Here is a 17,924-nt window from a genome sequence, read left to right as displayed (position 1 = left end):
GGGATACTTCCCTGGTGGTGCAGTGGTTAAGAATCTGCCTGCCAGTGCAGGGGACACAGGATCAATTACCTGGTCCAGTAAGATCCCACATGCCTGGGAGCAACTAAGCCCATGTGCCACAACTGCTGAGCTTGTGTTCTAAAGCCCAAGAGCCACAACTACTGAGCCAACACACCACAACTACTGAAGCCTGCACACCTACAGCCTATGATCGGCAACAAGAGAGGCCACCACAATGAGAAGCCCGTGCAACACCATGAATAGTAGCCCCTGCTCACCTCAACTAGAGAAAGCCCGCACGCAACAATGAAGACCCAATGCAGCCAAAAATTAATTAATTAATTAATTAATTATTTTTTAAAAGTTGGGCATATAATTCCCATGGTCTGTGCATTTTTCTATTAGGTAATTAAAAGACAAAAACTGAGATGGTTTATGTATGTTACATACACTATGTATACCTCACATATCCGTAAAATCTAAATAAAAGCCTTTTTTGTTATTGACCAAAGTTCTTGTGTTGTTAAGGTTTTTTTTGGTTAATTTCAGTTTAGTGACCAAAGACATGGATAATATAAACACAAATTGTCATCTTCACTGATTTTTTTTTGACAGAGTTGATCATTTACTTGCTGATATACTTCTTTTTTATTATTTATTTATTTTTTCTGGAAGTATAGTTGATTTACAATACTATATTAGCCTCAGGTATACAACATAATGATTCAATATTTTTATAGATTATATTCCATTTAAAGTTATTATAAAATGATGGTCTATTTCCCTGTGCTGTACAGTATATCCTTGTTGCTTATTTTATGCATAGTAGTTTGTGTCTCTTAATCCTATACCCCTGTCTCACTGATATATTTCTTTTGATTTCTAAGATACCACATTTTAAATTTTCCTCCTGTTCACTGGTTGTTCTGTCTCAGGCCTTTGTAGGCTTTGTTATCTCCTCCCATATCTCTTAACCTTGGATTGCCCCAGTGGTCAGACCTTAGCCTTTATCCACACAAACTCCCTTGGTGATCTCATTAGTTTCATGGCTTAACTTTAAACTCTTATCTATATGCCTACAGTTAGCAATATTATATCTCCAACCCTGGCATCTCCTGAATTCTAGTCAAGTGTATCCCACTTAATGGCTCCATTTAGATCATTCAAATTGTTCAAAAATAATTTCCTGATCTTCTCCCCGCAAATTTGATCCTCCCATAGCTTTACATATCAGTTGATGGAAACTTCATTCTTCTGGTTGCTTAGACCAAAAAACTTGCAGTCATCCTTGATTCTTCTCTTCCTCTTACACTGCTTATACAACCAACCAGGAAATCTTCTTGCATCTCTTCTCAAATTCTCCAGAAATTGATTAGATTTTAATCACGTGACTTTTTAAATACAAGAATTACTTATGGAACATGAAGTAGAAAGTAATAAAAGGGCGTAAAAAATAAGTAAGTATGTTTAACTGTAACATGTCATTTAAATGTAAGGACTCTTTCTGTTTTTAGGAAAAGCCTATGCTCCAGAATTCTATTACGATACCTACAATCCTGTGTGGCAGAACAGACACCGTGTTTACTCCTACAGTCTACAGTGGACTCAGATGAATCCTGATGCAGTAGATCGGATCGTTGCATACCGTTTGGGTATTAGGCAGGTGAGGAATTTAATTGTCTTCTTCTGTGTGTGTGTGATCCTCTGTGAAGACCTTGTTACTATGATGTGTTGCTATAAAGTTTTAATCAGTTTGCATGAATTCCAGAATATATTTTTCTATATCAAAGATAATATTACCTTACCCAGAACTGTTCCAAATTATTTACAAATCTTTGAAATTAATTTATGCATTTTTCACTATGACAGGAGACATATTAAAGTGAGCTTTCTGAAATCCTTCATCATTACATGTGCTATAGAAATTACATGATATAATTTCTGTGAAAGAAACTTATTTAAGATGTTCTCACACTTACCTATACTGCATAATTCTTTGTCTTGTTTCCTAAACTAGAAATTCTACATATTTTTATTCTAAGAGGTTCAAACTATATATAGGATTTTTAAAAGCTAATTTAATGTGTCTGTAGAATAGAAATGTTTTGGTAAAATGAGAAGAAACAATGAAATATGTTTTCCTAAGGTAGCTGAAGATTATAGATTGTGTAAGAATATCATAGCTTTTTCAAATGAACCACTGTTAAACTCAGTTATCCTTCATTGGTATAAATGATATTTTTGAAATTTAAATGTAGGTCTTTACATTATTTCCTGTTACATAGTAGGTTATCTGGAGTGACTATTTCAGCATAACAAAACGTTTTTGAAGATTTATTTGATTACCACATAAACTATTAGCTCTCTTTCACATCTTTGTATTATCCATAGATTTGTAAAAGGTGTTTTCCACTTCCTTAGCTAAATCACACAATAACATTTTGAGTTTGGATAGCAGAAAGGACAGAATTTGCTTGGAGAAAGATTGGTCAACCATCAGCAATCCACTCAATGTTACTATCATAAGACCAATGTTTTTTTTAATCTTGTTAACAAAGTTATAATAAAAGACTATGTAAGATACATCATTAAAATTAAGATACATTGTAAGTTGAATATTCTTATCCTTCTTGTCTAAGTATTCACAGGTCACAGACATGGTAGACAGGAGTGGATCATTTGGAAACTTGCTCTATTACTCTCATTTACTTTGGTCCCTAAGTAAATCTGAGTAAATCCCAAATCCATATCAAAATTGTTTGTTGTACTCATTCTAATTTAATGATAATTTTTCTTGATAGAGAAGATAGAAAAAAGAAAGATCAGCAGTCTCCCTTGGTTTATGGGCTTATCCCTTTCTTTTTCTTTTCTCAACACAGTTAATATTTTTAGATCTTTTATATTTGGAGCATCTTAGCACATTCTTGACTTTAGACACCTCACATTCATTTCCAAGTCCTTACTACATTTTGGTCATTCACATTCATCTTTTATTACCCTATGTTTTCAAAAAACCAAGAACCTAATACCAAATTGCTATTTGTAAAATTGAATCATTTTATTTAGGTGTCTTTTCCTTTTTTCTGGTTATAGGTTTTTTTTTGCAACAATAGAGTCAGAATTTCATCTTTAGTTTCTCACTTTCTTCCTCAACTATATTTCTTTGGAGTGTCTGTGTAACTGCCCTTTGCTTCCTGTATGCTGAAGGGCTGCCTGTTTTAGTCTGCCGAATTAATTTACCCAACCCTACTCACCATTCCTTTCTTTTACTCTAACAGTCTTCTAAACCTTTGTTCCCAAAGTCTCAATTATGTATGCAAGTCACCTTCTCCATGAGTCAAATTTAACAGAGTGATTACCATCTCTGTCCTCCCCCTCAACTGGAGCGATTTTAGCAGAATTAGACTTCCTCCTAAGAGGGATCCACCTAATTAAAGCCCTTCCTTCTCATCCATATCTTGTACTAGTTATTAATACACTACCTTCTATAATTTTTTTTTGCTAGGATTGCTATGCTATTTTCCAATGACAGTTTCTCTTAGATTTTCCTTTCCTGATATGAACATCTCTGCTAAATTCCTGTCTTTATGTTTCCTGATCATAAAACTAGTATATAACTCCCTGATATGCAGTGACACACATTTCCCAGTCTGTGTTCATCCTTGTGAACAAATTAGTTAGGTAATTTCCCCCTACTCTGCTACTTTAGAATACATTATATATGCATGCATATATGTGTATAAATTTCCCCTTACTGTGTTTTGCAAAAATTATAAATTCCTGACACATCTGGTTTCTGATTCTAGCCAATCTAGCCTTATCATTTTTAGCTATATAACCTTGAACAGGTTTCTGAACATACCAAACCTAGGCTCCTACCTGGGAAGTTAAAGATAATGATACCTGTCAGGCAGTCAAAGTGTGGAGTGGAATACATCTATCATTTATCCCACAGGCCAGGTTCCCTTGTGCAAGGCACTCTCTGCACAAACATCTGTGGCAATTCTTGCACTCATCTGCCTGGGTTGTGTAACAGTTTTTTTAAGTGCATCTTAAGACCTTATCATATCTACTATTTTTATTTCAGTTTTATTTAGTACACTGTATAACCTGGGCCTAAGTATTATTCCAAGCCATGATTTTCACAAAATAATTTCTAGACATTTTTTTCACTATGTCTTATTTTTATTTCAAACCTGCTGTCCTCCATAATATCCATTTTACTGATTCACATTTTTCTCTTCCACTTTGAGTCTTATTTTAAAGCCTTCCTGATCAGATCGATAAGTCTGCTGCTAACACTATTCTTCCAAAGTTTGTGAGATTCATGCTATGCACTAGAGGAAAACATATTTCTAGTGTTATAAACCATGGTCCAGAAAACAATCCTTTCTCTTACACAATTTCTGAAGCTAACTCTTTACTTGCCTTAGCATTATTTATTTTACTAGAATTTTCTTTTATATTTAGAAGCAAGTATTATTTTTTCATGGAGTACTTTTTTTTGTAATACTCTATTTATTAATAATTTTACTAAGATACTACATCTTGCCATGGAAGAGAAACTTTGATATATCTTTTGTGGGTGTCTCAATAAAGAGTAATGGCCTTCTGCTGTTCTGCCAATATGAATGGAAAGGAAATGTTCATAGATATGGTGTAGGAACAGAAAGATCATGTATAAACACTACTCTTTTCCCCACTGCCATATTCTCTACACTTAACCCATGCAAAATGGCCTCAATAGACATCATTTCTTTTGAAGATCCCCTTGCATACCAAAATTGAGGATGATAGGGCAGAAGCATTTTAGATACAATGAAATTGACATAATTCTTTAAGAATATCCCCTGTTTAATAATAGGACACAAAGTCATTAAGTAAAATAAAGTTATATTATCTTTAAAAATTTAGATTACTTCTTCCTCAGGTATGTACATTTGTTTATCAACATTGTTTTAACACACAATCAGACACCAGTGATTAAAATAATCACTCTTGAATTCTGATTGATGATCATTGTAATGAAGATTTTATATGACAGCATATGGCCTTTTTCATGTCCCAAGCTTAGAATCTTGAATCTATGAGCTTTTGACTGTAACCAACATAACTTGGATGATGTTTAAATAAACTATGTTAGGAATGTAACCTAAGCACCATAAATTTTAAAAATGGATTTTCTTCTCTAATAATTAGTATTTATGTCTTTCACTATGAGACTTAAGTTTTCTTCAAGGGATTATTAATTTATGTTACATATTTTATTATTTTAAAATCGTTATTTTACCCTATATTTTTATTTTGAGCCTATATATCTAATTTCTTTTATCCATAAATTATCTAGATTATCTAATGAAAAGTACTTCCCCTTTTAATATCAAACATGACCTAAAGTGTACAACACACTTCTGATTCAATGAAGTCTGAGAAGCAAATTTGATCCTTTAAGACTCATGGCAAATTCAGTTGTAAAGCGTCCGACTTTTTTTTTTTTTTTTTTTTTTTTGCGGTACACGGGCCTCTCACTGTTGTGGCCTCTCCCGTTGCGGAGCACAGGCACCGGACGCGCAGGCTCAGTGGCCATGGCTCACGGGCCCAGCCGCTCTGCGGCATGTGGGATCTGATCTTCCCGGACCGGGGCACAAACCCGTGTCCCCTGCATCGGCAGGCAGACTCTCAACCACCGCGCCACCAGGGAAGCCCAGACTTTGTTTTTAATCCACAAACTGTTAGAAACTTTATTACTTATTCTTAAATTAAGTAAGATTATAAAATCACTAGTATATTATTAAATCCCTGGCTGGATGGGGTTGGTAAACTGAACCCAGCATTCCTCCACCTTTCTGGTAAAATTAGCTGACCCTTTTGGTTAAACTGTAGGGTCTTTATTTAAATATAATGAGGAAAATTGTCTCAGAATTAGAGTATTGGCTTATACACTTTTCTTAAAAGTTGCTGCAGTCGATCTATAAAAAAGCACTGGAATTCTGGAATCACTGCTTTAAAAAACTTAAAAAGAGAACAGATATTTCATGTGAAGTTAAAAAATTAGTGTGGAAAAAAGTTTTCTCAAAATCTTAATGTCCTTAAGTTGTACTTTTTAGGCTCAGCTAAGCAATTGTTTAATCTCCTTAGACAGCTACTAGCCTCCCAATTGTTTGCTTCATTTGTTGCTTAACAGGAAAGAGAAAAAGGTTATTTGAATGTCTGCTTTCCTTAGTATCTAAGGAATTAAGAAACAAGCAAAACTATTTCTAAATTATCTGGATATACCAAACAACACAAACATCATTTGACTCCATTTAACATACACACTATAGGTTCTGATAATAAAGGATTTTAGACTTTTATACAGTTTCCTTTTTATATTCCGCCTAAGACATGCACAATGAATGTGACTTTTTGACTGTCATCTTTGGAAAGTGGGATATTTTATTGAATAAAATATTTTAATTCACCGTGTTCCTGTCTTCTTAAATCTTGATATATTAAAATGCTTAGAATTATCATACCCACATGCTTACCCAGTCAGTCAACAAAACTTTTAGTAAGTTAATCATCTAGTGAATACCAAGATTTTAAAAAAGTATTGTCCTCAATGTCCTGTTAACAAAAGTGCTATAGTAGGAGCATGTCCAAAATTCCATAGTAACATGAATGGGAGCAGTTAATACTGTGACATAGTGGTTAAGTGACATGATCAGCAAAGTAGAGACTTGTTAGTTTCTATAGGTAGGTTTATCTTCATAAATAGTTATTGTTAATAATGGCTAATTAAGAAATCGCTAATCACAAATACACGTTTTGGTAAAACTGATTACTGGATGAATTTATTATAAATTTTATTTTGGTCTTCATACGTGCTACTATAATGATTGAGCTAGAGTTTATTTCTCCTTCCATTTAAAACATATTTTTTATTTCATTAAATAATTCATTGCTTATTATTGTTTATTAAAGGGCTGATGTTTTAATAGATCATAGTAATTAAAATTTTATAAATTTATGGTATTACATAGATGACCATACGCATTGTAACTATGGTTATTAATACAGCTAGTACCTAATTTAATGCATTGATAGAAGAAGCAGAAAAATTTGCAGAGATGGCTTTTTATGCTTCAGCATCTTGTATGAAGTATTAGTTTCTATGGCACAGTCTACAGATGCTGAAGGAAAATGGTAGAATAAGATAAAGTGAATAGAATATTCTATTATTATGAATAATAATAATTATATTATGAGATAATATAATAATATTAGACTATAACAATAATATTAGAATTATGTACATTAGAATAATGTACATAATTGACTTAAGGCCATTGGACAGATTTTATTGAGATAGGTGTTTGGCAGAACCATTTGACAAAGAGCATTTAATGCCAAGTCCAGGGAAATTTATGGCAAATTGACAGATCATCTGAATTGATTTTATAGTCTTAAGTCATGAGTAAAATGACATCTTCTATAGATAGATTAATCTGATCATATCATACATAGTACATTGAATGATATTACAATAAAGGCAAGGCCACAGTTAGGCATGTTTGAAGTAAGTTTGAGTAAGATTTAAATTAGAGTAGTGAAGGGGGAGAGAAAGAAAAAATGAATTAAGAAAATTTTGAAATGGACAGAACTTGAATATTGATTTAATTTTGAGAAACAGTTTTTAAGAGTATAATGACCTTATGTTCTCTGCTGTTTACTTCAATTTCTTCCATAAATGCTCAAGAAATTATCAAATATATAGATGAAGAAGAGAGTAAGGGATATAGAGAAATGTAGAGAAGCCATTTTGTAAATGGTCTTTTTGGCTCCAGAAAAGAAATAAGCCATAAGCCAGTTGGTAAAAAAATGACATTGTCTCGATATTCTAAGTGAAGGGCACTGCACATATTCCCTTTATTTCTATAAATACTAACATCACAATGTATCTACTAGGAGGAATAAGCACAGTAAATTTAAAAACCTGGATGACCTACAGACCTTTGATATAGAAGGCTTTGTGAAATAAGGATATTTTGTCTTGGAAAATTCCAAGTACTTTCTGAGGAGTTTTTCTGAGTCTGTGGCCTTTTGTACAGATTTCATTTTGTGTAGTAATACTGCTAAGGAAAATTAATTAGAATTTTCCTTTTTCTTGACCCTGAATGTAGTGGAAAATGAGCAACCTCAAAGAGACTTTTGGAGGGAAAAAGTATTAAATTATTGCCAGAAATAAGATATTGAATCAAAGTTTGCAAATATACTCATGTTTTCAAATTGGTTTTGTTAAATTTGAGTTGATAGAGGAACATCAAACAAAAGTTACCGTAGTTAGAAACATGTTACTAGAATTTTTTAATTTTTTTTGCGGTACGCGGGCCTCTCACTGTTGTGACCTCTCCCGTTGCGGAGCACAGGCTCCGGACGCGCAGGCCCAGCGGCCATGGCTCACGGGCCCAGCCGCTTTGTGGCATGTGGGATCTTCCCGGACCGGGGGACGAACCCGTGTCCCCTGCATCAGGCGGACTCTCAACCACTGCACCACCAGGGAAGCCCCTGTTACTAGAATTTGAGTGAACACTTCCCCTTGAATGTGTAAATTTATAGGTCAGAAGGATTAGACATGAGAACCGAAGCTAGCAAAAATGTAGACTTAGTAAATGTACTGTATGAAGACAGTAATGATAGAAGGTCCAGTGAAAAAGAAAGAACTGAGAGGTAGAAAAATCTGCCAATGTCATGGAAACTAAGGGAAGAATACCTGAGTGTGTGTGTGTGTGTGTGTGTGTGTGTGTGTGTGTGTGTGTGTGTTGGTGGTGGAGGTATTTGTACTTGTAAATAAAATTTTTAAAGATTAAAAAGCCCTAAATTTTTAAAATACCAGATACTGACAAATCAGTGTTGCTTTTTTAAGAGGGAAATAGGAAGGAAAAAAAGATTGTATATAGGTTTAATATTATTCCAAGGTCAACTGATTACAAATTTAATTAAATTTACCTAAGCCTATCCTGGCTGTCCACTTGAATCAATATTTTATAAAGAAGAGAAGACTGACTGATATATTTCCTTGGATGAAAGAACAATTTTTAAATGTCTAAATTGTTTCTTTTACAACCTATAAACCTATAAATACATGGTTATTATGGATTCCAAGACTTTATCCTGTCAAAGAAACTATCCAACAGACCAATATATATATTCAGTGTCTTAAATGACTGGGAGTGTAGAGTTCAATGGAAAACAGTCACTTATTTTGTTTGTTTGTTTTTTGTTTTTTGGCTGAGTTGGGTCTTCGTTGCTGTGGGCTTTCTCTAGTTGCGGCGAGTGGGGTCTACTGTTCGTTGCGGTGTACGGGCTTCTCATTGCAGTGGCTTCTCTTGTGGAGCACAGGTCTTAGGCGCGCGGGCTTCAGTAGCTGTGGCTCGCGGGCTCTAGAGCGCAGGCTCAGTAGTTGCGCACGGGCTTAGTTGCTCCATGGAATGTGGGATCTTTCCAGACCAGGGCTCGGACCCGTGTCCCCTGCGTTGGCAGGCAGATTCTTAACCACTGCATCACCAGGGAAGCCCGAAAATAGTCACTCTTTCAACTACTTTTCAGGAAAAAAATGATCAAAACTTTAAATGAAAAATGGAGTTGGGATTAACAGTCATTTTCTTTTTTTAGGCTTTTAACACCATGCAAGTTGCTTGTTTGAGTACAAATTTGTATATGGATTTATAATCTATTTATGTACTGTATCTATTCATAAACTTAACACAGTTTTCTTTGTCTTATATCACTGGTTCTCAAATTTGAGTGAGCATCAGAATCATCCATAGTGCTTGTTAAAACAGTTGCTGTGACCGACCCCCAGAGTCTGGTATAGTGGGTCTGGGGTGTGGCCCAATAATTTGTATTTTTAACAACTTCCTGTGTGATGTTGGTTTGGGGCCACGTTTTGAGAACCACTGTTTTATATTTTCAGACTATAATAAAGAGACTAAGATCAGATTCCATTTTCATCTTTTGGCTTTTTCTTATACTAACATTCCTATATGATCTCAATATGAAAAACAGTATTATAAATACTGATTTAAGAACAGAGCTTGGCATATGGTGCTCAATACCATTTGTGGAATGAATGGTTTTGATATTTACATGTTATAATAGGTAACCATTAAGTTCCAACTGGAGGTGCATCCTCTAGTTATGCCTGGATTCATGCATTTCCAAAACCAGTGATTATTAAAATATTGTTCTCAGTCCACTGTTGAATTTCAAGATTTATACCATGGACTGAAAACTAACCCAACTGCAAATATTTTCTTTAGTTCTTCTGGGCAAGATATACACAGCTCCTTAGGCTTACATTTGTATATATTTCTAAGGGCTTTTTTTTTATAAGAAACCTATTAATGAGATATTAAAAGTTACTTAATTGTGGTATGTGTAAACTAAAACTTGCATTTGGTAATTCTGATGGCTAATTCAGTGCTTTACAAAGGAGCACGACTACCTTAAAACACAACTCCTCAGTGAACATTCCCTCAGATTTCAAGAATGAATGTCAGAGTTGTCTTGAATTGATAACTATTTCCTATTACTTCTTTTCATTTCTAAATATAAATTACTATTTGTTTAGCTTTATCATTTTCAGTTGTATTTCTTTAAGTTTCTTAAGTTGTTTTAAAATATGAAGTCATACTTATTTTTACACTATTTCTATACCAAAAACCTGACTACTTTTCAGAGTTAAAATATTTTAACTAAAATAGCTGGAACAATATTTACCTTTGAATAATAAATGTTGAACATGACAGATTTCAATAAAATGTTAATAAAGTTACATACAATAACTACTGCTGTATGATAGCTTGATTATAGATTGCTGGCTTTTCCAAGTTTCTATTCTGTTTTAAAAAGTTCAAACAAGAAATGCAAAATATCACAAAGTGCTTAAGTTGCTATAGTGTACTTCAAATTAAGGAAACCATTTCTGAAAAGATGGAAGCAAGAAGTTGAGTAGAAATTTGAAGGTAATAGTTTGAATATCATAGGCATCACCTATTTTTAATAGCTGAGCTGTCCTTGATGTGTGTGTGTATATATATATATATATCTCAATACCATACAGTCTGACACTATTCTAGGTGCTTTACATATATCATCATGTTTAACTCTTAAAACAACACAGTGAGGTAGATACTATTGTTATTTCTATCTTAAGGCTAAAGAAACCATGGGGTTAAGTAACTCATCCAAGATCATAGAATTAAATGAAAGACTAAGCTGGATTTGAACTCAAGTCATCTGGCTTAGAGTCTGGCAAGTGTAATTCAGCTGAATACCATCTGAGCCATGTGCCTTTATCTTTGTATTTTTCTTCTGTTTCCTCCTTCTCCCCCTCCTCCTCCTCCTCCTTCTTCTGATAGACTCTACCTTTTTTCCTAATTTCTCTTGTAGTAATTTTCTGTTGAAATTTTCTATCTCTTTTTGTATTAACTTCAGTTGCCATTCATATTTTAATTAAATTATACACTTCTATGTTTATAAACTTATGTCAACATATTTGAATATTATATTTTTATTTCCTTTAATCTCTTCTATATTTGAGAATATATCTGCTTTCCCATCAACAATGCATGTATATATTTTATACAAGGCTTTTCTGTTTCTGGATATCTTTTCCTCAACTTTTAATTTTATAAATTAAAATTTTAAATTTTTATAAACTTTTAACTTTAAAATTTAATTTTATAAATTGTTCAATTATGATATCATATTAATATCTTTTTTAAAATTTTAATGATAAATGAAAAAATAAAATAATTGGTTTCAGAAAAAAATGTAAATTAGGAAAATATTCAAGTATAATATTAAATACCAAAAATTCTGTAAATTTGGTATTATAACTGTTGTTTAGATGCGGAAATAATCTTACAGAATTTAAGCTGTATAACACATGCTCTACAGAGAGAGAGAGGTCACTGGGGAACTAGATTATTAACCTTTTTTGTTTAATTCTAAAAGCTCTCTTCTTAACTTTTATACTTTACTGCTATAAAACTAGATGTAATTCTATGAATTATTAGAATATAAAGAGAGGTGGAGTTTTTTTGGAGATGAGATTGGATAGGCAGCACAGGGCTCTATCATGAAGGGCTGTAATGTCTACTCACCTCTTGCTGCTCCCTCTCCAGACAAATAAAATAAGTTTATAAATTAAAAATACCAATATAAGAATAGGGATTTGCTTTGCCTTAAATAAATGAGACTAGACAAAATGGGATTAGGCTTTATTTTAAAACAATACTTAAATCTATATTCTATATTTCATGTCAATTTATAAATAAGTCATTAATAAGAAAGAAGAATTATTTCATGTAATCAACAAAATATGTACTAAGTTCAGATTAAAGATGAAAGGCTCTGTCAAGCATTTGAGTTGCCAAAGGAGTGAGGATGGGAGGGTGAGAGGATAGTTCTTGCCTTCAGAACATTTAGAACAAACAACGAGATAGGCAACCAAGCAGATATATAACTACAATATAGTTTGATAAGTATTATAAGTGTGAATATAAGGTATAATGGGAAAACATTAGAGAGGAACCTAAGATGACTTTGGGAGGTAAGGAATGCTGATGGAAGAAGTACTAGCAAACTGATACCAGAGGGGTGAAGAGAAGTTACCCAGATCAAGGGACTTGGATGAAATTAACAAGTGTCTGGATACAAAGCCAGCTTGATAACATTTGGAGAACCAAAAATAATGCAGTATATCTGGACCTCTCCTGAATCATAGTTCAGGAGAGAAGGAAGAGATCATAGTGGAGGTACGAGGGACTGAGATCATGAAGGGCCATCTGAACTAGTCCAAAGAAATTGGACTTTACCTTGAGAGAAGTGGGAAGACACATAAAGAGCCAAAACAGAGGCATCAAATAATCACTATCGTGGTACAAAATAAGGGACAGCATAGAGTAAAAGCTGTTGTTTTATTTCAAGTGAAATATAATGACCTGAATCAGTGCTGCTACACTGGTAATTGGAGAGAAATTTATGTGGCAAAGTCAGAAGGATTTGATGATTAAGTGTACATTGGGGAAAAAAGGGAGCAAGAAGGCAGAGATGAAGAAAATGTTCACTGCTTAAGTGCTTGTTGTCTTTACAAGATCTTATGTCAAAACATGTTAATATTGGTTTTCTCATCTTTATATGTTAATAAAATATTCTTGAATGTTATTGTTTATATTGAGAGAAAAATGAACTGTTACTGAGATGAATATTAAGCAAAGATATAATGGAATGTTTTCAAAGAAATGTAAAATGATGAATTTTTTTTTTACTTCATTGCTTGTTACAGCTTTTTTTTTAACTAAAACAAAAAATTTCACAATTTGTATGGAAATACAAAAGACCCTGAATAGCCAAAGCAATCTTGAGAAAGAAAAACGGAGCTGGAGGAATCAGGCTTCCAGACTTCAGACTATATTACAAAGCTACAGTAATCCAGACAGTATGGTACTGACAAAAAAACAGAAATGTAAATCAATGGAACAGGAGAGAAAGCCCAGAGATAAACCCATGCACATATGGTCACCTAATCTTTGATAAAGGAGGCAAGAATATACAATGGAGGAAAGACAGCCTCTTCAATAAGTGGTGCTGGGAATACTGGACAGCTACATGTAAAAGAATGAAATTAGAACACTCCCTAATACCATACACAAAAATAAGCTCAAAATGGATTAAAGACTTAAATGTAAGGCCAGACACTATAAAACTCTTAGAGGAAAACATAAGAAAAACACTCTTTGACATAAATCACAGCAAGATCTTTTTTTACCCACCTCCTAGAGAAATGGAGATTAAAACAAAAATAAACAAATGGGACCTAATGAAACTTAAAAGCTTTTGCACAGCAAAGGAAACCATAAACAAGACCAAAAGACAACCCTCAGAATGGGAGAAAATATGTGCAAATGAAGCAACTGACAAAGGATTAATCTCCAAAATTTACAAGCAGCTCATGCAGCTCAATATCAAAAAAAACAAACAACCTAATCCAAAAATGGTCAGAAGACCTAAACAGACATTTTTCCAAAGAAGATATACAGACTGCCAACAAACACATGAAAGAATGTTCAACATCATTAATCATTAGAGAAATGCAAATCAAAACTACAATGAGGTATCACCTCATACCCGTCAGAATGGCCATCATCAAAAAATCTACAAACAATAAATGCTGGAGAGGGTGTGGAGAAAAGGGAACACTCTTGCACTCTTGGTGGGAATGTAAATTGATACAGCCACTATGGAGAACAGTATGGAGGTTCCTTAAAAACTAAAAACAGAACTACCATACGACCCAGCAATCCCATTACTGGGCATATACCCTGAGAAAACCATAATGCAAAAAGAGTCATGTACCACAATGTTCATTGCAGCTCTATTTAGAATAGCCAGGACATGGAAGCAACCTAAGTGTCCATTGACAGATGAATGGATAAAGAAGATGTGGCACATATGTACCATGGAATATTACTCAGCCATAAAAAGAAATGAAATTGAGTTATTTGTAGTGAGGTGGGTGGACCTAGATTCTCTGATACAGAGTGAAATAAGTCAGAAAAAGAAAAACAAATACCGTATGCTAACACATATATATGGAATCTAAAAAAAAAATTGTTCTGAAGAAGCTGGGGGCAGGACAGGAATAAAGATGCAGACGCAGACAATAGACCTGAGGACACGAGGCGGGGTAAGGGTAAGCTGGGGCGAAGTGAGAGAGTGGCATGGACTTATATATACTACCAAATGTAAAATAGATAGGTAATGGGAAGCAGCTGCATAGCTCAGGGAGATCAGCTCTGTGCTTTGTGACCACCTAGAGGGGTGGGATAGGGGGCGTGGGAGGGAGATGCAAGAGGGAGGAGATATGTGGATAAATGTATATGTATATCTGATTCACTTTGTTATAAAGCAGAAAGTAACACACCATTGTAAAGCAATTAAACTCCAATAAAGATGTTAAAAAAAAAACAAGAAAAATATTGGAAGTCCAAATAAAAAATTTTAGTATGAATCTGATTTTTATAATAATAAAAAGGCCAGCAGAAGAGAATAAGGCATTTTGCTAATTAGAAATGTGATTAGCAGATGTTTTCATAGTGTTAAGCTGAGAGGACTTACAGGACACTGAGTATGTGGGAGATGAAAATGTAGAGTCCACAGCTGATTTGCTAGAAATTAAGACAAGCAAAGAATGAAACTTTGTTTTAATTGGGATTGCTCAATGAGTGAAAGTTGGTAATTAATTTTGGTGTTGGCCTTGATTTTTTATTAGCTCTCTGTCCGTAAATGTAAGTAGTGGCACGACATTTTGTCAGGATGGGCAAAATGCCTTTCTTGCTGATCCGGAAAGTAAGATACATCTTTCTACTGAGTAACTGACTCAATAATGCTTATACATCAATTCAATAAATACTAGTCTAGACTGTGGGAACGTTACAGTGACCCCCCCCCCAAAAAAAAATCCTTCACTTTGTGGAGCTCCCTTATAGAGGATAAATTAACCCATTGTCAGACAGTTATAAAGGGCAATGAGTTCTAGCAATAAATCAAACTTCATGCTTATGAGTGCTTCATTTTTGTCTGTCAGTAGCTGATCAGTCATATTGCTGTTAAAAGCAACTGGCTGACATGTACACACTGCTATATTTAAAATAGATAACCAACAAGGACCTACTGTATAGCACAGGGAACTCTGTTCAATATTCTTTAACAGCCTAAGGGGCAAAGAATTTGAGAAAGAATAGATACATGTATATGTATAACTAAATCGCTTTGCTATACACCTGAAATTAACACAACATTGTTAATCAACTATACTCCAATATAAAATTTTTTAATTAAAAAAATAAAAATTAAAAAAATATTCTGTGATAAACCATAATGGAAAAGAAAATGAAAAATAATGTGTGTATGTATATGTATAACTGAATCACTTTGCTGTACAGCAGAATTAACACAACACTGTAAATCAACTATATTTGGATAAAATAAATTAGAAAAAAAGCAACTGGCAATAAAGTAGTTGTAGTTTACTATATTTTAGTACCATTTTGTATAACCAGATAATAACTTGATAAATTTTAATGTTTCAGAAGTATTGTGCACTCCTCTGCTTTGATTTCCTTACATTTGCTTCTATTTCCAGTTTGTGTGTGGTTTAGTGTGCCTATGCATAATGACGCAAACTGGTATCAGTAATTACATATGAGATAGTTTGCATGCAATCTCAAAAGAATATAAATAAAAGTGTAAAATGGAATTTGAAAGATAATGAGTACTTTTGTCAAGTGAGAAAATGAGACAAGGTTTTATATGTGTTCATGCAAAAGTTACTACTTAGTATTTTGACAGAGATTTCAAGAAGTCCCACATGCTCAAAAATAGCTTTCCAAATCTTGAGACTGCACCACTGGGAATTGCTTTGAATGTCTGAAATCTTTTCTATCTTTATTTGTCTTCTTGTGTGAAGTGAGTACTCCAGATAAGATGAAATCCTGTACTTTTCATCTAGTTAGCAACTTATCGCAGATAACTTAATAGATAATGGTCTTGTGAGAATGAAATGAGATGAAAGATAATCATCTAGGCCTAGAGAAGAGTCTTCTGGGAGATTGAAATTTTTTTCTGATTATCTGTTTTGCATAGGGTTGTCCCCGCATGTTCCATTAATAGCTGTGACTTCTCCATGGCTTCTCGCAGCTGCAGAAATTCACGTTTACTTCCAGTGATCCTACATAGTCTACCCTGGTAGTACCACTTAAGAGACTAGGATATAGACTTCCAAGAACACAAGTGTGAGTTGTCTAAAAAGCAAGGATGTTGAGACCCTGAAGTTGGATGTATTGAAGGAGAACTCACTTGAGTGCAGGTTTTAGTCAAGTTTCATCTTATGAGTTTATGGATTTTTTAAGAATGATATATGCTGTTCATTATTTGTGGACCCCTAATTCTGCAAAAGAAAACTTGCTAATGTGAACACTGAACCATATTAACTTGCATATTAGAGACATCAAAAAAAGATTTGATAAAAATAAATAGCTCAGGTATGAATTTTCTCAACTATTCTTAATATGTTTGAACACTCAGTAATAATTCTATTTTGGGTAGCTGATCTGAGAATTGTATTAGGCTCAGAAAAGCACTTAGTCTGCCTCACTGACATGCTCTGGATGTCTATATATTATTTTATGGATTATAATGTTTAAAATTATCAATTTTATTATTGCCAGCGTTAATAATAGCAATGCTGTGATATGTAACAAAATATTTCAAAGAAAAATTAAAACCTCTTATAAATTTTTCTTTTTATAAAACTTTTTATAAATTTTTCTTTTTTTAACAAATGTATGTTTTGAAACCACCTTTGTTTACAAAGTGATTCTAATTGACTCAAAAGCATCTAAAATCTTATTATTTTTAGTTAATATAAAATTATTTTATAATGTGTTCTATATTTGACAGTTCTAATTAGATGAATGCAAAACAACAGTAGTCAAAAAATTGCTATATACAAAAGTATTTAATATCATTTCAACTTCAAAAAACTGTTCCTTGTAAACCAAGCTATTATAATAAATAATTAAATAATGCTTAATTAGCAAAACCACAACCCAAGATAGAGTAGGAGCTTTTAGTGTTGGAGTGGGAAGAGCATTTCATTATGCCATATAGTACAAATAACGTGACAGGTACATATATTAGACTAACAATAAGTTCAACTAGATCTCCTTGGAAAATAAGCAAATTATATTGGCTATCTGACACAGTGGCTCTATAATGGAAGTGAAGAAGGAAAATACTTTCTTGGACTGGAAACATAATAAAATTCCCCCAAGTCAACTATAGAATTGGACATTTTGGTCAAGATTAGAAAATAA

General features: G+C 33.5%; 1 protein-coding gene across 2 annotated transcripts in view; it reads left to right on the top strand.

The window, feature by feature from the left end:
* The window catches only part of MDGA2 (MAM domain containing glycosylphosphatidylinositol anchor 2), a gene marked incomplete at both ends in the record, with an annotated part of 734,576 nt that overhangs the window by 646,530 nt on the left and 70,122 nt on the right, over positions 1 to 17,924 (top strand). For both annotated transcript variants that reach the window (XM_079699828.1, XM_079699829.1), the window contains one exon: positions 1,515 to 1,663. In XM_079699828.1, the coding sequence (XP_079555954.1) occupies positions 1,515 to 1,663 (149 nt within the window). The remainder of the gene's footprint in view (positions 1 to 1,514; positions 1,664 to 17,924) is intronic.

The sequence above is a fragment of the Hyperoodon ampullatus genome, assembly GCF_949752795.1.
Source record: "Hyperoodon ampullatus genome assembly, chromosome: 3".
Classification (NCBI taxonomy): domain Eukaryota; kingdom Metazoa; phylum Chordata; class Mammalia; order Artiodactyla; family Ziphiidae; genus Hyperoodon; species Hyperoodon ampullatus.
This window is presented reverse-complemented; position numbering and strand designations above follow the sequence as displayed.